The sequence below is a fragment of the Falco peregrinus genome, chromosome 8, assembly GCF_023634155.1.
Source record: "Falco peregrinus isolate bFalPer1 chromosome 8, bFalPer1.pri, whole genome shotgun sequence".
NCBI lineage: Eukaryota > Metazoa > Chordata > Aves > Falconiformes > Falconidae > Falco > Falco peregrinus.
Window position 1 is genome coordinate 34,661,154 of NC_073728.1, and position 21,153 is coordinate 34,682,306.

Genomic DNA, 21,153 nt, shown 5'->3' on the forward strand with positions numbered 1-21,153 from the left:
TTTCTGCAAAGGGCAGGATTTAATCACCCATCCTCCCCCAGAACAGCCCTGCAGGGGCATGAGAGACTGGAGAACCAGCTTCCTCCAGCCTCAGACATCACCACCAGTCCCTTCCCTTAGAAGACTCCCTGTTCCCCGAGAAGGGTAAGGAGAGGAGGGAGAGGCAGCGGCTCTCTTTTCAGCCACGAAGCTCCCTTTCTCCCCTCACCCCTTTCCCAAGGAGGCCTTTGGGCTGCTGCTCCCCCTCCCCATGGGTGCTCTTTAACTCCTTCTCTAGTGGCCCAGGAAAGCAAACCAACCATTATGAGAAGACTCTGACACAGTCTTCTTGACAGATGTCGTGTTGTGCATCTACATGTACTTGGCACTCAGCCTCACAAGTTTGGTGTCTGCTATAATTAATGAATACTCATTAGCATAGCAAAGGAATTAAACCCTCTCATCCTATTCTCATTACATCGTATTAAGAGAACAATAGTCTCGTCCTGATGCTGTCTATGAGCCACACTTCAATCTCTTCACTCAGGCTAAACAGCACCTTGCTCAGTTTTCTTCTGTGGTGAGGCCTCTTCATGAAGCTCATTGCAATTAGCTGAATCTCCTGCTCTTCTCATTTGTTATTGCTAAGCTCTTAGCTTACACTCTGGGCTTTGATTTTTATTCTCCCCCCCTCCGAAAAAAAAACCAAAAAACAAACAACTATATATATATACACACACATAACGATAGCCATTCAGGTCCTTGTTGGAAAAATCTGGCCACATCCTTGCTTCCAGCCACATCTCAGAAACCAGTTCTTGAACCCAAAACACAGGAGAAAGCAATGCTACAAAATTTGATACTCTCTCAGTGCTCCTTTTAAGCCTGAAAGCTCTGCCTAAATCAATTTTCCACACTGCCTTTTCTTTTGACTTGCTTAATTCTGATTACATTGCCAGACGATCATACTTACTCCTTCATGTGTTGTCCTCAGCTTCTCAGGGTAATGAATATTTTTCATATGATGTTCTATAAAACCTCCTTCAAATATTTCACTGGTATTCAGATTCACTGTATTTCCACAAGCAATTCTTACAAAACCAGATAAGCCCCTCTGTTCAAGTTCAGTACAATTTCCATTCCAATTAAAAAAAAAAAAGCCAACCCATCAGCCCAACAAATGTAGTGTCAAGTACAACCCAAAAGGAAGAACAGTTAACTTGAAAAATGTAAACAGCCTTAAAATTAACGATTTGCACATTTTTGCAAAAAAAAGATTTCAGTGTAACTGCTTATTTCGAATGTGGAATTATATTCAACAATTCCTGTCTTATAACGACTATACAAAACATAGGCTATGAATTAAACACAGGGCTAAAATATGTAAGAAACCATGTAATTAATCATTCCTTTGTGAAAACAACTGAATGTTCTGGCTGTCCTGCTTTAGTTGAAAGTTTATTGAATCAAGCACTGGCTACATTTGTCTCTAAGGTTACCAGTTGTTGTGGTACACACTACACCACTTTATTTTAGTGTGAAAGCTCTGAATAGAAAAAAAAATTGCAATAAAACATCTCTTTGCTTGTCTCTTCAAAACACCCTTCTTTCTTACCTCTCTCCTAATGGTGCTAAAAACCTTTTCAAGAATGGATCCTGCACATTATTTTATTCGTCAAATGTAGATGCTGGGAAAAGGCTGACAGGTGCTGCTGCTGGAACAAACGAGTGCACTTCTTCAGGCTTGTGCTGCTCTTTGCTAAGATTTTAGAACCATCTACCCATTTTATTAAAGCAACTCTTCCATGATATTAACAGAGACAAACTATTTTGACCATGCATACGTTCCCTTTCCTTTCTTCCCCAGTGAGGTCAGAGCATTTGCAGCCACTGTAATTGCCACCACCTGACCCCTCAGCTGCAGTGCATTTGGGCTGATCACCCAGTGCCCTGCCCAAGCTCCCCACCCCACCTCTGACTAACTGGAGAACAGCAAGCCAACCGTATTGCTTAGTCATTTTTTAAAAAATATTTTTCTTATTTCTGATGAAACAACTCAATGCCTTTGCCTATCAGTTGGTTCCTGTTCCCATATTCTGGATTCCTGCTGGACGGACTGAACTCACAGACCATAACGCCCCTTCAGAGAGCTGCGAAGGCTCTGCCCTGGGCAGGGGCAGGACCACCTGCTGTACTGGTATCTGCTCCCTACCACAGCCGTCTGCACATCAGCTGTGCATCAACACCTAAATGCCCTTGGAAGCACCCTGACAGCTGTATTCTGAGCTCACTTATAATAAAAAACACATTTTAGCAGAAAACATTTTTCTAATTGCTTTCCTTAGGGAAATATTTCCTGAGTATCTTCCTATCAATTATATTCCCTCTGCTGGTTTTATCCCTCAAAAGGGTTTTTTGGGGGGTTGTTGGGTGTTTTCGCTGCTGTTGTTTTTTTCTTTGGTCATGAAATCTAAAAATGGGCTGTTAGCACTTTATGGGGTACTTGAATTAAAAAGAATTGTACATATCATTCATGTCCTCATGGGGCATAGCCATTATTAAATCAATTTTGTTTTTGTTGAGTTAGACTTACGTAAAGATAGGATATTGGATTTCTAAACTAATTATAGAGGCAAGAAGACCAGTCCCAGGTTTAATGGAAACTTTGGACTGCATACACTCAGGTGATTCAATTTCCCTAATTCTATCCAAATATCTGATCAAGTTAATCTAACAGCACTGTAATTTTCAGTCATTGGAAATCAGGCATTTATTTTACTTACCACTGCACATTTTGGTACTAGGTTTGCAGGAAGCATGTTGTTACCTCCCTGGTGAGTGAATCACCAGCACTTGGCATCCACCTACCTCCTTGAAGCCAGGCTCCTTCTCAGCTTTCATGTATGAAATGCAACAGATAGAAGTTTAACTAAATCTTTTCTTTTCTTTTCAAAGCTCCAGGCACCTTGGAAGTTGTGACTCTCCTTAGTCACATCCCATGAGCTCCACATTCTCTGAAGCACTCTTGAAATCTTTCAAAGGAAAAAGAGAAGGGATCTTAACGATACTGAAAGATGTTTTGAAGAAGATGCACCAGTAATCAATACCGGTGAGGTTCTTCCTTCCCCAGAGGCAACCGACTTGACAGCAGGAGTTACTTGAAGTAATGCTATATAAAATGCTAGGACCACTGCACCTTGCCTGTGTGTTTTTAGGTTGTGCAAAAGAAACTGGTATTCAGTCTCTTTGGGCCAGTCTTCCTCTTGCTTCAGTTTCTTCAGTAACATCTAATAAACCTGCAAGGAGGGGATACTAGGTTACACCTTGTATCCTCTGTCTTTTATTAAAGGCGGCAACACTCAACACTCCTAAGTTTCCACGGAGAATCTTTGGCCTCAGATCAAATACAAGCTCTTCTGTCTTAAAAGGCACAATTTCTCAACTGAATGAACCTAACTGACTCTGCACTTAAGGTAAGTGCCAGAGCTGAGAGAACAGAGGCAATCATCTTCATTTTCAGACACAGGTAGATCTACATATGCCAAAAACATGGGAACAATGAGCAGTTGGTTATAGCAAATCATAGCAGACATCGATCAACCCGGGTCATAAATAATTCTGTCCTCACTGCAAAAAGATTTAAAAAATGAATTTAAAAATAATCAGCCTTTCTTTGTACTCAACAACCTGGAAAAAATATTCTAATTGACATGCAGTTATTTCCAGTTTTGTAATATAATTGAGATTTCAATATGACCTACAGGTTTCACAGATTTTGCAAGTCCAAACAGCAGAAAAAGGAGAGAGGAAATCAAGAAGGCAGAGATAAGCTCTAGCAAGCAGTAAATGGATATGCTGATTCCCTAGCTTTCCATAAACTAATAGGTCTAGTCTAGTAAGTGTCACGTTTTAAGGACAGCTGAATCAAACAGCAGTTTTTCAGACCTAAAATCTCATCGCAGTGCTTAACAATGGATAATATATGAAAAATCTATGCTTTTCATGCCATTTCTGTGCAATGTGTACTAATTCTTCATCAATACTATAGATCACATGGACTAATTAACGAGCAATTTCCATTAGTTATGTATGTAGAATCTGACAGATAACAATATTCAGTTGTGCTGTAAGTAGTAGAAATATCTGAACAGGTTAGCAACAGTAGAGATACCCCTTGCACGAAATTCTTTAGTCTAACTAGAATCACAAGCTGCATCTGCAAATACTTTTGCAATACCTGAATCTAACGCATACATAACAATTTCAGTAAAACAAATTAATCTGGGTCTGATGCTCATCGTCATATACACGTTTATATAAAAATACCTGCATTTACTGTAGGACAGTGTGAGAAATATTAAGAACATGAAAAGCATACCACATTTCCACATAGATAACCCACATTTCAGGTTACACACTTCTGAAACATACCAGTCCTGGCAAAAGCATTCTGACAGAAGCCATGTCCTCATGCCACCTCCATGTTCAGGTAAATTGATCAAAATTGGACATGAGATGCTGGGGTAGAAAGAGTAGGGAATGGAGGCCTGAAATGGAGAGTTATGGGGAAAGAAGGAGACAGTGTGGGTTCCACAGATCTGGGATAACGTATTTCCTGAGCACGTACATAAACCTATTGCTGAGACACAAGCCTTGTTTGTTTTCTTTTGCAGGTAACTAAAGGCGATATACATGAAACATAGTAAATACGAGCGCACAGTGGCTGTCTTGCAGAGAAACAGCTAGCACATACGGAGAAGAATTAGCCTTTTCACGTAGGCCCTGCACGCTGAGTCCACGTGGTACACTCAGCATGCCATACAGCTTGTTTCTTCATGTGCATTTGGCTCAAATCAGGAAAAATGTCTCGTTGAACTCAATTGGATTAGGACTTCATTTACCCTGTTTGGTTAAGAAAAGCATCAGCATCATCAGGTGAGCTTTTATTAAGTAATGGGTGTAATTTAAAAAATCACAATCTAGAAGTCCCAGCCAACAGACCTTAAAAATGTTCCTCCTCTATAGAAAACAGGATCTGCAAAATCTTGTTTGAATTCTTCTCTTAAATTTTTGTTTTGCATGGTCTTACTGTAGTGCACATAGTAGCCTCCATACATATATACTATACATATGTACTCCATATGTACTATAAGTACCACAAAGCAAAGCCATACTTTGTGGTGACACTGGGACTCAAACAAGATATCATTGCACATTAAAACTGTATTAAACTAATTGAAAAATAGCCAAACACTGCTAATAAAACAAGATAAATACTAAACATTAACAGACAGAAACTTTCCAATGTTCCATGAAATCACAGCTTTCAGACAAATTAATTATTTGCATCATAAAAAAAATGCTAACTGTGAAAGAAAATATTCCAGAAGACAGAAATTACTAAAAAGCTTTGGGTGATTTCTGATTACAATAAAAACAATTCTCATTCTTCATAAAATATGCAGACTTTTCATCTTAAATAGTATAGTTACCTTCAAAAAATTACTTCTTTTTTAATCTTGCAAGAAATGAAACCTTAATTGAGCAGGAAAGTATTTGGAATACATCCAGAAAGAAAACATTACCTACAGCTATTCTCATGTTCATGGCACAGCGTCTGTCAAAGTTTCCACATACCTTCAGGAAGATATCTCAAATTAAGTCAACATTGTACTTGATTTCAGTGATCAGAGTTAATACTCTGAAAAATCAAACTGGCTGCCTTGTTTATTTCCTAGTTTCAATTTCTATTGCTGTAATTCACCTTGGCAAATAAATGAATGTATGAGGGGCTTGCCCTCTGAATAAATAATAAAATTTAACTTGTCAGCAGCTTCCTTTGCCTTGAATGAAAACCATTTCATTTCTTTGTGCGGCCGTCGAAGCTAAATCCTGTTGCAAGAGACTTAATGAGCAGCCCCGGAATAAAAACTAACAGCATGTTCGAGCTACGTGGCCACCTTGATGAGCATTAGAATTGCATCTGAGACTAGATGGAAGAAAAGGAAGATGCACTATACAAAATATGTCTTCATTTTAGGAGTAAAGTATTACTCAGTGGTGTTATACATTGTTAATAATTTTTGTTTACCTGAAACTATAATTTAATATTTATGTATCTAATTTACATGTGACAAAGTAGCATATTCTAAAATTAGAGTGTAACCAGCAACCTATGAACTACTATAAACAATACCGAAACACAACTTAAACATATTTTAAGGAAACAATAGATACATTTTCGACTGGGGAAAGATTTCCGTTGCAAATTTTAACACAGCTGTTAATTATGTCTTGAAAAAAAAACTTCAAGCTCAGAAGGATTTTCTGCTTAGGGAGTCCTGGGTATATACACAAAGACCAAGAGTACACTACCAAAAAGTCCCTTATTGGTTACTAGTAGGTACAGTAATAATAGTAAATGCTGAAATTGGGAAAAAAAAATTCAATATCAGTGTTATATGATGCACGAGACAATATATCCCCTTTGAGCAGAAACTAGAGAAAATATCGTGCCCTTTATTATCTCTGTGGTTTCTTATGTGTAATAGACAGCGAAAGAATTGCACTTATTGTAACATTACAGTAAAGTGTTAGATTGCAGCTCACCTTTTAAAATATTAGTGGCCATAATACTTACGGTAAGTTGTGTATTATGCAAAGATGAATAAAGATGTGTATTTAAACTAAAAAACGAGCAACCACTTACAGAACCAACAGTGAGGCTTAACATAACAAACATGCACTAACCCTACACTTATGCAAAACTAAGTTCTTCCAGGAAACTGTAACCAACTGTTGACCTTCCACAAAGGTAAAGGTTTTGTCCCTTGGTAATATGTTTGGACTTTGTAGTCAAATTCCAGTTTATTAGCTCATTGTCTGTAAATGTGCTGTTCCACTGTGATATCCTTTAGCTGCCCTTGAGCTTCTGCAGAATCTGCAATCTTACAGTCACTTTTATTTAAGGTTTTATTGAGCCGCAAAGTAAGTCCCCTTCAGTACTACACAAATAGGCTTCCTTATTCATCCTCTTCAGGTTCCTGTGGTAAAATTGGTGTCTCCTCCTTTAAACAAGCACTAAAGAACCCAAGGATTGTGCTGTAAAGGTGATATTTGCTTTTCTCAGAAGCAATGTTATGACCTTCATCTGGGTAGATCTAGCAGAGGAGAAAGGAAAAAAGTAAATATTTTTTTAAAGGCTTTTCAAATATTTAGGGCTCTAATTTTCTTTCTCTGATCTTCAAAATGTTTTAGATGACAACAGGATGATAACGTTAGTTTTATGGCATCAAGGAAAGCTAATAAAACTCAAAGTAAAACTCATTCTCTTGGAATTTGAACTTACATAAAACAACCCCTGCAGTGGGATCTGCAGAAGTGAAAAAATTTATATTCCCAGTCATTGTGCTTACAACAGTTTACTTAGCTGGCATTTTCAATAGTGTCTAGGCACCCAAATCCCATTAATGTCAATGAGGATTAATTACCTCATGCTTTTAGGGACCTCTCAATATCTCAGCTTTTAAGTGTTCAGCAAAAAACCCTTTTATTCATGTTTTTAACTATCTTTCTAGGGTGGATATGGGCATTTTTATCTCTTAATTCAAATTCCACTGGAAATTTCTCCAAGTGAGGCTGAACAAAAATCTGAAGGCTAAAGAAATCCAGGCCACAGAGTTTAGGACAAGACACTTGTGATGGCTTGAGGCAAAAAGCTTCAGTTGCTTTCTCAGACTCAGGTTATCACAAGGTTGTATGAGAATGTTTCCAAAGGGCTCTTCCAAGAGATCTCTGTCATTTCTGCTTCTTCCTCTCTCCACAGGCCTTCACATCACCTAAGCTGAGATCACAGGGACAGCTGGAACAGATACTACCCCACACATCTTTCCTTCCTAAAGTCCTTTTTCCTTCATAAGCGATGCTCACCCCCTTGTTGCCACCTCCTCCTTGATGTGAGCTCAGATGCTTCAGTGGAAACTACAGGTTCACCTAAGGTTCAGTAAAGCTGAGGTTTGCAATGTGTGACATCATAGATATTTGGAGGAGTGACCCCAAACCACACAATCTAAGATATTCAAGAAGATTTAATGCAACCAGAACCCTTGGCCAGCAACATCCATGTGCTCCACAGTGAGTCCTGCATGAGTCTGTACATCAGCAGCATGCCCTGTCCTGCTCTCCCCAGCCTGACTCTCACAGCCTCCTCCTTGTCTGCACAGCTATGGAGAGAGGGAGCAGCACTCTCACCTTCTAGCTGCTTTTTAATAGGTTTATTTAAAAAAAAAAAAAAGGGAAATTAGTTTCATGCAACCAGATATATTTTTAAGGTAAAAAGGGACTAAAGTAGTGTTACCTCTATATTACAAAGGGTACATATGACTCTAAAGCACTTTGTATAGCATTGCAGAATAAACAAGTGGGGTAAAAAAGAGGAGAGAGAAAAGAAAGAGCCCAGAAGATTGACAAGAAGATATGGTTCTTGACGTCCAAGTTAACAGTAATGAAAATGGGATTAAATGGTCTTCTAACTGCAAATTGAGGTAATGCTGGCGCGTTGTGGTAGGAAGGTTGCTTCCCACAGAAGAAATAGCAACATGAGATTAAATTCTGAACTATGTTCATAGGAAATGTCACAGTTGCACATACCTGCATAGTGTAATTAACTCCAGCTTTTATTAGATGTTTAATTAGTTCTGCTGAATGCTGGAAGTGGACTTTTGCTGCAAGACAACAACATTTCGATATTATTAGAAAAAGCTACGCTAATATGAAATATTTATCTGTTAAAGCTTTGACTGAAAACATTTCCAACCTCTGTAATTCCCAGATCTGAAACTGACTATCTTTCTGGTCAGGAGTGCACAGCCCCGCCAGCAACAGCGATGCAGGGTGTAACAGTGGAGGTTTTGGAGGAGGAGTTGGAAGTCCCAAGGGAAGCCATGCTTTCCAGGCACTCCGTGAGGACTCCTCTCTCTACCCTTGATTTACACACACTGCCGTAGTTTAGAGGTGTGTAAAACCATTCTGTTTGAACATCATGACAGTTTATAATTGGTTAAAGGAAAGCACATCGGATTTGCTACTGCTTGCACAGGGTTATTACAGCCCACACTTCTTCAGGTAATGGGCTTTCTGCAGCGTATCAGTAACTTAATCTTTTTGTGGTAAAACCAGGCAACTTTATTACCATGTCCTAACCCTGCAGAGCTTAGGCTGTAAGTAGGCTGGGCGGTGTCACTAGATGTGACATTAAGCAAGGGCAGCAGGCAATCAGAGTCCTAGTCTTGAACACAGTGTATTGCTCAGACATCTGTCAGAGTCCAAATTCCCTCGAGCACCGAGTTCAGAGGGGCAGAAATTGCTGCTGCCTCATACAATCAGTGAAGTCTGAGACCCTCATGCTTGCTCAGACACCCCATATATCTTTGTCCCTCTCCCCCCTGATCTGGGAAGAAACACTGCACAGCGTTTGCAGCCCTGTGATTGCACTTGGGATCCGTAACATGGGTTTGACATGTTACACCAGGGTGACAGGCTGGCAGGGCAGGTGCCAACCTCACTGTGCCAGCTCTGTGTGCGGCTACTCCCTCAGCACTGTGAAGTGCCTACCCCTCCAGACTGAGGTGTCAGAAACCTTGTATTATCCCACATCCACCAGGAAAATGCCAGGGAAAAAAGTATGCATGTGATCCTGTACAGAAAAGCTTATTGTGGCACTGTCATTTGTGCCTGCATCAAAGTTCCTTCTTTAGACTTATATCAGTTAAGAAAGTTCAGAAAAATACACTGCAGCCAAATTGAAATCTGTAATTACAAATTACCTCTTCATTGACACATCTTACGATTCTATTTAAAGTACTAGAACTTACTCTGTTTTACTCATTCTCTGTCTTAAACTGCTGCTAGTACTGGTGCTATTAAAATGTTCCCTATAGCTTCAGCTTCAGATGCTTTGGCACTACCTTGTAATTAATTAGCTGAAAAGTTTAGCTTCCCATTTCATGCTGTACTTCACCAACTGTACTGATAATTCCTTCTTCAATTGTAGAACCTTTATGAATTTAAAATACCATCAAAATTTTATGTTGTTCTATTAATAATTCATATAATACCTTTCACTAGAAAGACGGTGGTCCACAAGATTTAAACAAATTAGAACATACAGCACCTAAAAGGTACAAATATTCAGCAAAGCATCATCAGTTTAGAGTTAGAAGTGACAATTAAATTAAACATAAAATGCTATCAGAGGGATAATGAAACTAAAAACGAACTTGCTAGGTGCGTGCATAATCAGTCTTTGAATGCCTGCCTATTAGAACCTCTGACTCCAAATGTAATTCCATCTGTAAATACTTACCATCAGCCGTCCCATGAACTATTAGCAAATTCGCTTCTTTTAAACCATGAAGATTGTGTAATACGCTGGATGCCTATTAGTCAAACACACGCAAAGGTATAAGTGAATTGCATTTGAAGAGTAAAATGGTCATTTTAGGTTGCTTATTTACGCTAGCTTACCTGATAGGTATTTTCCTCTCTTGATGGAATACCAAGGTATCTTTCTGAAAAAGCTGATGCTGTGAAAGTAAAAACAAAAATTTGTGACTTCATCAAAACTACTTCTATTTTAAAACTCACCAGTTCTGACCTAAAGTCAGGAGAAACTATTTAAGCCATGAAGTCAACGAAGTGGTGTTAATTTAAAACCAGAATGTACCGTTTAAATATACAATTTAAAAAAGGTGGGTTTTTTTTTTAAGAAAAAAAATCCTCAAAACAAAACAAAAAAAACCCCAAACAACCCAACCCAACCCAACCCCAAAAACCCAAACACTAATAGATCGTTAAAGTAACCTGGCCTGATTTCCTGTGTGACAGCTCACAGTCCATAGCCTGTGCCCAAAACTTCAGATACCCAAATACCCTGTGACTGAATGTTGCCATGGTTGATATAAGGAATTTACCACTACCCTTAAGATCCATTCCTATTATAAGCCTTAATTCAGACTAATATACCTAAAGGATTCTTAGGAAAGGGGTACCTAACTGAATTTTAGTGGGAAATGGGAAATAGAATTCCTTTGCAAAAATTACTTGTGTTAATATTACGTGTTTTGGTAAACTGTCCCAGTGTTAGCTGCCCTCTCATTTAAAGGAGAGAATGGAGATAGTGAGGTGAAATCTACTTGATGTTGTTACACTGCCTGCCCTTAGGTAAAACTAATAGTAGTTCTGTGAATCAAAGATATTTTGAATAGACTATCACACAGGTGTAGGGCAGGGAACACTCACCATACAACTTCATATCTGTAATTGGTGCCACCACAGCTCCACACTTGAAGAGCCGTTCACTGGATTTCAGGATCATTGATGTAATGTAGCCACCATATCCCTAACAATGGAAATTATATTGAGATTTTTGTTGATTCATTCCTTTTTAGCAACAATAAAGGCCACTGTGCTAATCCGATGATACCATTTTACAGTATGTATTTTGTATTCGCAAGAATTGCTTTTAAAGGAAATGTAAACCTAGAGTTAAGAGTGAATAAAGATCTCATTTGGTCTGGTCAGGATCTTTAAACTATGCAATTAATAATGAGTATATTTCATTTTAAGCCCCGTAATTCCATCATGGCAGACTAGCCTGTAGTTAGTGAAAGATTTGAAAATTATGGAAAAAAACCAAACCAAAACAAAAAACCAACAGTATGGCTTTTGAGAACACAGCCTAGACAGAAAGATTTGTACTCTGTTATATATTTAATGTAGATATTTGCTAATTACCAAGCTACACTGAGCATTTTGTTGACAGGACAGAGTGCACGAGAATGGGGGAAACCTGTGAATTGATTGCAGTATGTCCTCCCCGACACTGGAACTTTCACATATTGAATCCTATTGCTATTAAAGAGGTTTCTGCTACAGCGTTGCCAAGCGTCCAACAGAGAGGTACAGATCCTGCACTGTTTTGCAGAAATAAAAGCTGTACGTAGCCACATTGCTCAGTATTATGTTTATCTCTGGATGCACTTTCTGGCCACAAGAGCATCCACTGGGCTGCTTCGTTACGAAGCAGGCAGCACAGATGGCATGAAGAAGGTGGGAGACGTGGGGCAGAACAGAGGGAGCTCTCTCCTTGCCTCACCACATTTATCTGTCCTTACGGCACATCTCTTCATCATCTCCCCTGCAAAGTTTATAACACACCTCCCTGGGAAGAGTTGTGACACAAAAGACAGTCAGGAAAGCTTTGCTCTGCATGAAAAAATGAAAGCTTTAACTTGAGGCAACAGATTTCCTTGGAATGACATGGACAATCCTTACCTGTACGCCTTTCATCATTGTAGACTTAAAGAAAAGGAATTCTGAATTGTGGAGTCTGGGATCAATGATTTTCTCATACATTATGGGCTCTTCAAATTTCTCTATTTGCCATCTTTGTTTTCCCTTCATCAGTGCTGGAAAATTGATTTTTTCAGGTATCTTTTTGTTGTTGTTGCTTTGTGTTTGGCACAATGCACTTCAGGAAGAAGATATTATCCCATGGCAGGGAAAAGAAAAATGTAAAACACCATCCAGCCCCCAAAAAGAATATTGCGCATCAAATGCTCACAGAGTTTTCTCATAGACCTTTTTGAATCCTGCCTCCTCCTGCTCTTCATGTCTAAATATTTAATGAATAGATGATTTCTGTGGAAGAATGGAAGTATTTGAAAATCTTTTAATCTTAGCGAGGAAAAATAAGCAGAGATGAGTGTTCCTTGGAATCAACCTATAGTAAATGCAGATGGACACACTAAAGGAAATACAGGTAAGAGCTGGATTATCAAGCGAGTGTGAGGAACCGAGTTATCCCTTTCCCATAGAAATTCCAGCCGAGGAGCCCAAGAGCCACCCAGAATTGTCCATGTGCAGTAGCAGTTTTCACCTAAGAAAGAATTTCTGAGTGGGCACCAGTAACTTAGATAATTCAAAGAGTTTAAGAGAACAGCAACTGTCCTCTGCCTCTGGGTTCTCTACTTTTGATTTTGTTCGATATTCTGTTTGTGTCTTTCCCAGTAGCTCCACAGCACAATTTTAATCCCTAGGATAGCTATTGCTAGGTTATTTATTATTTATGCCATGTATTCATTAAGAGCTTGGTTTAGTTCTCATGGGATATTTTTTTTTTTTCCTTTGTGCTTGTGCCCTTGCTTCCAGCCAGGCTTTCCAGGACAAAAACTTTACATAGTGAGCTCACTTTTTCAGAAGCACTTCACAATGACGGTGCAGTAAATAGTTCATACATCCTGGTGCAAAGATATATGTGCCTCACTCATGGGCTGGATTTCTGTGGTTACAACCCAATTGCTGTATTTTCAAGAAGCTGGATGGCTGTGAAGTTGCAACTTATTTCCAAGCTCTCTTTCCGCTTCCATGAATAAAAATGCAAACAACGTGGAAACGTAATTTGCTGTCTAACAGTTCAGAAAGGCCCTGGGATTGTGCATCACTTGGGCTTGTAACCCCTCACAGAGATAAGCAAGGTGGCATTGGCAGATTTCCTGGCAGTCAGAAGTAGGTATTTTCCACACTGTGGCCTTCTGGACAGTCTTGTTACTCTTCTGCCTTGTTACATTACTGATTGTGACAAGAATTTTATTTCTGTGTAGTTCTAAAACCTCTTAAACAGCTCCCCGACAATGTTCATGAGTCCAGCTTTGTGAGATCAGCATTAGGCAATTCCAAAGTCATCTTATTTTCAAGCAATACGCATATTCTGTTTCCTTCAGTAAGCCAAATTTAATTCATAGAAAGAAAAGAAAATAGTTTTCCTATCACATTGTTGTATGTAGTAAAAAGGAAATGAGTTTTAAAGATTTTTAATTGACTCTAAAGTAAGCAGAGTGGAGGAAAATACAATTAACCCTAGGTAGCTGTTAAATAGATATTTTTTTTCTAATTCTAAAACTAACTTTTAAATGATGGGAATTTTGTTTGACGGTAGAAAGCAACTCTGAGAAGTTAACCTGAAAAGGGCAAATTTTGGTGAATTCAAAGCAGTGTTGAAGCTAATAGAATTTCCCAGTTTTCGCTCCTTGCTTTCTCACATCTCCAACTTTCATTCCTCAATCTTTCTTTGAGAAAATAAATGCAGGAACATCATCATCAATAATATTTTGTGAGAGAAAAAAATTTTGGGGTAGCCTTTGGCAGGTATGTAAAACCATGTATACCTGTATGCTGTACAGTAATTGTCTCATCACATCACTGGTAGGAAACAAGATGCTACTGAATCTCTTACAGAAAACAAGTGGACATTTTCAAGTAGCAATGAAAAGAATTTCTGAATTCAGAAACAGGCAAGCAATTCTGGATGCTCAGTGATTTCATTACAAAAATAGCACTTTCAATAGTTTGTGGAAAGAGGATATGAAGAAATATAGATGCTTCTATGCATGTGTACTTTGGTATACATATCGGTAGCAGGCACTAAAATCTCAACAGAAACGTGTGTCATCTCGTGGATAGGATCAGCCCTTCTTACACATCCCCAGCTGGAAAATCTCTGGCTGCTGCCCTATGAACCAAATACTGCTTTTGATACTGCTGAAATTCTTTCAGTGACAGTTTCTTTAGCTCAAGGAGTGTGGCAGGAGCTCAAATCTTTGAGAAAGGTCATGTTCACGTCAAATGCTAATAGTAGTCACAAACATTAACTAGTCCTCAAAATGCTACCATGCAGGAGGCAAATATCAATATCCTCATCTCACACTCAGACAGATGGGTTAAATGCCTTGCCCAAAGCCATGCAGCAAGTCAGGAGCAGAATGGGGATGGGAATTAAGGATTTTTGTAGTCCAATGCATGATGCTCCTATAACTGATGACTGGGGGGGCTGTCTAGGTACTTGATCATGGTTTTATTGTTGCTTTGAGGTCAAAGGCACAATACATCTTCATTACTAAGAAAAAACTTTTTTTTAAAAAATAGGTCGTCATGCTAGTCCACAGCAGAAGCAGCAATGCAACAATTATGTGGTGTTTCTAATTGCTGTTTTTTTAATAGACATCAGTAAAATGCTATTTAGCTTGTTACTAAATGTTAAGCCTTCACCTTGGTCTATCTCATGTTAGAGGCAACAGCATGCCACACAGTGAAGCCAGCTGACAAAATAGCAAAGGCAAGATTTCCAGATGGTGCAAAAAGGAAGTTGTGAGAGTACCACGGGGCTGTTACTCAGCTAACTTCAAGGGTCAGTAAAACATTCAGATATAAAAGTTGTATTAGAAGGACGCTATTAATTTAATTGCAGCCCAAATATAAAAGTGTAAGAAACAAGCTTTCACAAAACCTAAGCCCATATTAAAAATTTCTAAAGAAAGCAGATGTTTTTTAACAAATACATTCTCCTGCAGATTCTGAAACACAGACACTGCAGTACCACAAAACAGATCTGATTGCTCTGAAATATCCATTCTGGGAAAAAAATAATAATATATAGAATATACAGTAAAATATATAAATTTCCCCCCCTCTTTTAATAACTGAAATTCTTAGGAAAATAGATAAATATATTTGATTATGAACTGATAGTATTTCCTTAAAGAATCATGATGATACATCCTGTTATTTTTGCACATTACCTTTCCAAATATACTCAGTCTCTTAGGATCAATGAAGGGCTGTTTCAATAGTGATCTGCAAGAAGAAAAGGGGGGTTTACTTTGGTAAGTAAAATGGTTAATTTTACTTGTTGAAACTAGTATGTAAATAAAATTATTTGTACAGTAAGGAATTGTCATACATGCAAATCAGGTAGAAGAATAAATTACACCAATAAAAGTATTATTGCACGGGGAAATGTGATTTGCTCTCTAGTTCTTTCTCTGTATGGGAAACAGTTGGTGTTCCGCTCATCTAACCTAATTTAGATATCTGAGTTCCAGCATCTTTTCTAAATTGTCCATTTACATCTGCTCTTTAGTTAAAGGAGAGAAGAGAGACACCCTCCAAGCAGTTGTTCTTTCCCACCCTTGCTGGAAACCTCTCTCAGTCTGGGGAGAACCACCCTCCAGAAATGCCAAGATTTTCCACTGACTAGAGCTTAAATGACTGTCTTTGACCAGGTGCCTAGTTTTTTGACAGCTAAAGGAAGGTAAGATGAATGCTACTTCTTGAATCTAGATAATTATCCAAATAATTAATTCTCTCATCAAAGCCATTAATCAGCTATGGTGCATTTTATACAGAAAAGACAGAATAACCTGAGGGCAAAATCCAAGTGCTTTTGAGGAGACAAAACCAGCCGCAGTACCTCCTCTCAGCCAAGGGCACCCTCCCTTTTTCCCATGCCGTGCATCCAAAAAGGCACCAGCTGTAATCTAGCCTAACAGATCTTAGTATTTGAGCAGAGAGCTCAGTTCTCACAGCGCAGCATATGGCCTACTTCTGATGGCCCTTTTGCAAGGGTCACCTTGAACTGGTCTGCTCAGTGCAGCCCATCCCTGACCAACATGGACACTAGGAATGCTATTGCCCCGCTATGTCATGCCAAAGATGGTTGCCTACTCAGGAAATGGCCGAAGCATCAACCCCTTTCAAAAGAAGAAATAAAACCCCCTAATATCTGGCTTAAAATCTGTCTTTCCTCGAGAATCTCTAGAAAAAGTCCATTCAGACCTGGATACTAGCCATTTGACATGTGTACCCTGAGCAAAGAGTGTTGTCAAAATGATGTGTGATTGCTCCACAGATGGAAACGACTTTTCTACAGCTGGTGGATTTACATCAGTCTAAGGATGATAATGCAAATGAGAAATAACAGGCATTAGCCCAAATTTTGCTCTCATTTACACCACTATAACTCCATTTGGTACGTATGATTCCTCCAGAACTGTGGTGGAAATGAGAGCAGTAGCCTTTTGTACAGGCCTAAAATACTGCAACACAAATGCAGTTAAACATTAACATGTGCGCTGCATGGAATCTTCCCAAGGAATATAGACAAATACAAATTAGCTCAGCTGGCATATTTAGATTGCACACGGAAGGACAGCTTTATCAAAGAGAAGCACCAACACAAAAAGCAAACACCTCTTTGACCTTTCATTTGCTGTTTGTGATAAAAATATTATTGTTTCAAAATCTGCAACTGCATTAAAAATAAACATTAATGGTATTCACCATGCAAAGTTTCAGTTAAAAATGCTCATTTGTCAAGGTGGAAGCTGGGTAAAAGAGAAGAAAAGTTTGCACATACGTACTCTACGGCTGCTATTTGGTCCTTCACTTCCACTGATCCTAAGCATCGGTGAACCTCCTGTAGAATCTTAAGGCCTTGAAATCCACTCCCTCTGCCATCAAATCGAGCTACGATGACATTATCAGAGTTGACAAGCACTGAGTCCCAGTCAATGTGAAATTTATCTGTAACCAACTGGCTGCCTGGAGCTTCATCACTGCAAATACCAACACACCAGACACAAACGAAGACTATTGACAATGTGATGCACTTTGTCGTTCTCTGATATTTTGTTTAACCTAGATGGCAGAGTTCAGCCAGTTATGCAATTCTGTTGAATTATTGTCACTTCCATCAATACCACCACATTAGCTAGTGCTGGTATCCCTGCAGTAGTAGTAAGCAAAACAATTTCTTTAACTTTCTAATTATGTTATATAACTATGTCGCAGTGTTGCCACTACCTGAATATACTTTATACAAAGAAACAGAAAACTAAAGCACGTAGGTCTGCTTATAGGTTAATAAAGTGGAAAAAACCCAACCCATAATCACTAACAGCTAGCTCAGGTCTGAGAAGGCTCGTGTAGAATTTAAGTCACACTAAACAGACAAAAAGAAAAATTCATTCAATACCCTGATTATGATTTTGTAGGATATATAATACTATTAAGAAGGATGTCACCTTAGAAAACAAAAATAATTGCATTATTGTATCCTTGAATGGATTTTTTGAAATAGGGTACAAAGAAGACTAAAGTGCACACTGGAGAAAATTATATTTTCTCCATCGAAATTCATAGCAATAAATGGATGCAGGCAGGAGTGATAAGTTTATTTTATGACTGAAAAAAAAAAGGTTGTTTACAGCAGAAAAGGTGGAATAGAATGGGAGAATGCAGTTTCTAGAGGAACAATAAGATTTTCCATTGAAGCCAAATATACTATTTTCCTTCCAAAGAAAATAAAATGTCAGTTTTAAAAGGGAAGCTCGTCATTATTTTTCCCCCAAGATAAACACAGAATAAGAGAGCAGGCTACCATGAAGTTGTACAAAATGCAAAATACTTCTATGCAGGTTGCATCTGCCAGTTGAATGCAAATTAAAATGTAAAAATGTCTGTGCTGGCTGTATGGAAATTAGATTGGACAGTGTCTGTGGGAATAACCTGTCTAAGGTGAAAGAAAGATGAAGACAGAAATTATTATTTTGCTAAAGAGACTTCTATAAACCTGAGAGGAGGAAAAAGAGATAAAAATCTACAATAACTATTGTCATGTATGTACAATAATATGCTGATTCAGTACCTGGTTTTGGCTGTGGATAATATAGACCATCTTCAAGGTAATCATTCTATCAATTAGCAAGCACATAACGAATACATATGTTCTCAAATTCAGTCAGACTTACCTATGTAGTTGCTATATCATGCACTGAAATCAGGATTTGGTTAGAGACTCAGTCACAACATATTATGCTCGATTCACCATTATCTTGTGCATCAAGTTTATACTTGGCTTTATAAAAAGAAAGGAAGGCATTTTTTTGTTTGCTCAACCAATTCAGTTGTGATTACGTTAACTGCTAGCAATGCAGAGCAATGAATTTTGAAACACTGATTGTCAAGTAAGGTCTGCAGAAAACACACAATTCAGAAGTATATTATCATTATTATTTACAATAAGAGCAGGAGCTGAACAATTTTTTTCAATTTCTACTTATTGTACAGAACAAGGTTTTCAGAAGCACTCTACATTGACATAGATATTTTCACAGAGCTTTGACCATTACTTCCAATTGTAGCAGCCTCAGAGCAGTTATAATTACTTTTTTTAACTTCTTCCAACTTTCCACAATAAGATAATATGTCAGAAATATCCTTGTTTGGTGAGGTATATTTCCAACAGTTTAATGCACACCACACAAGTGAAAATATCAGGAGTCAGCCTGCTTCGCTCCCACCTAATATAAGAACCAAAAAATGCAGCGTTTATACATGTTATATATCCAGGTTATATATCTATGTGTGTGTGTACATATATGTATTTATACACACACACATTATATACCTAGACACTTGAGAACAGGGGAAGAACTGTTACAGCTTTTCTTTATACCAGAAAGTGCTTAAAACCAAAATGGAATTTAGATGGAAGATGATACCCTCAGATCTATTAAGAAAGGAACAGGAGACAGAACCTCAGTGAGATTCTCAGTGGGCAAGGACTGACAGTGATGTTTTCCCCAAGTTCCTTCTCTGGAGGGCATAGCTAGGCTACTTTTAGGTTCAGACTTTAAACACTATACATCTTCTACTCCTGCATGATGGGCTGTTTGACATATTGCTTTTGGAAGCAATTTTCCAGTGGCTAATTTATTTCCAGAATGTCCACATAAGTAGTCTGTGACAGGCATTTAAAGCCATTTCCATTGAGGTACATGTCAAAATTCCCATTAGCATCAAAAGGTCTCTACTCTGCTGCTGCTACTAAAAAATGATACTGATTATCTGAGGTGTGCTTCTGTCCTCCACAGAGAGACAGCATATATTCTATGCACCATTTAGGCCCCACTTCTAACCTCTTAAATGGGGGTTAATCCCTTCTGCAAGTTTGTACATCACCCTGAGGACTCTGTAACAAAGCAAGTTTGTTACTACAGTGCAAGAATAGATGCATAGCTTGATTTGTGAAGTTTGTCCCAGGATTACAGCTGTTTCAAAGATCAAGTTTTGTTTTACGCTCATCACTACTTACAGCCTAATTATGATAACTACTGTGCAGTGGTACTCTTCATAGTATTATTTCGTGACCCCACTAGCAAGCCTGGAAGAAAGTCTGTGCCATCTATGCTTGGGTGTCACATAAACACAGATGTGTTGTTTCCACCTGACTCTGGATGGCCAAAAGGGAACCAAGGACTAGCCAAAGCACTACAGCAAAGCCCACGCCAGCAGTGAAAGGGCTGCATGGAGCTACAGGCTCTTCAGCATCACTCATGCATCATCCTAAGGTGCTTCACCTTAAGAACACATCATCTCCAGAGTCAAACAACAAAAGCACAATAATTCAAATGAAGACTATGTCTCATTCTTCCCAATTCATTTTGTTTCCCTGTAAGTGACAGCACTTGCACTTTCCCTTTTTTATTTTTGCTCCTGACTTTCAAGGTTTGGAGCTGCCTAGCGTGTGCCTTTGACAGCAACGACACCTGGGATTATGAGTCCACCGTGGCAGCACAACTGCTGACGACTCGGGCATACTGCTGAAGTTCACCACTGAGGTACCATTTAAACAGACAGAAGCCATCAATAATATAACAATATCATTGACCTTAGTGGGTAATTTGTATGCTTTTTGCAAGGCAGTTGCAGACATCTCAGACTGTCTGGAAAGAGAGGCAGCTCATCGTAAGTTCATATATTGCTGAAAAGAGAAGAATCTGTTCTTTCAGATTCTATAACCAAACCCTTAAACTAAAGTCTCTGTTCATGACTTGAGTTACAGCCTACGGGGAATAATATCATGTTACCAGAAGCTGTTGCTGCTGTACTCTGAGCAGTATTCATCTGCCATTCTGTGATCATGACTGCAGCAAAATTTGTTCCAGGTTTTGCACCATTTAAAAACTAAGCGGCAAGATTTTAAATAAGAATTTTACAAGTTACAGGGTTGACCAAGCTGGGGGAGAAATTTTTTTTTAAAAAAATATGGCAAATAACTGCTACCATGACTGCTTATTTTCCTTCTATTTCTGCAAGACAGTGGATTTGATGCGGTATAGGGAAAAGGAAACTTAATAGTAAATAGGCGAGAGAGACTACAACTCAAGAGGATTAAATCTATGCAATGAAATACCACTGACAGGAGTCATCTTTTGCTTATGGTGAAAATGAGCAGGGAAATAAGATAATTTTGCAAAACTTGTGTAATAGAAAAAT

The 21,153-nt window shown here is 38.5% G+C and overlaps 1 protein-coding gene across 3 annotated transcripts in view; it reads right to left on the reverse strand.

Moving 5' to 3' along the window:
• Positions 1-4,272: 4,272 nt before the first annotated feature.
• DPP10 (dipeptidyl peptidase like 10) overlaps positions 4,273-21,153 on the reverse strand; it is a 548,347-nt gene continuing 531,466 nt past the window's right edge. For 2 of the 3 annotated variants that reach the window (XM_055812868.1, XM_055812867.1), the window contains exons 20-26: positions 17,235-17,429; positions 15,615-15,669; positions 11,278-11,377; positions 10,504-10,562; positions 10,343-10,415; positions 8,629-8,702; positions 4,273-7,139 (exon numbers count right to left, since the gene is read on the reverse strand). In XM_055812868.1, the coding sequence (XP_055668843.1) occupies positions 7,002-7,139; positions 8,629-8,702; positions 10,343-10,415; positions 10,504-10,562; positions 11,278-11,377; positions 15,615-15,669; positions 17,235-17,429 (694 nt within the window). In that variant the 3' untranslated portion in view covers positions 4,273-7,001. Of the gene's footprint in view, positions 7,140-8,628; positions 8,703-10,342; positions 10,416-10,503; positions 10,563-11,277; positions 11,378-15,614; positions 15,670-17,230; positions 17,430-21,153 lie in introns of those variants that run through there. The other variant, XM_055812869.1, reaches the window with a different exon arrangement.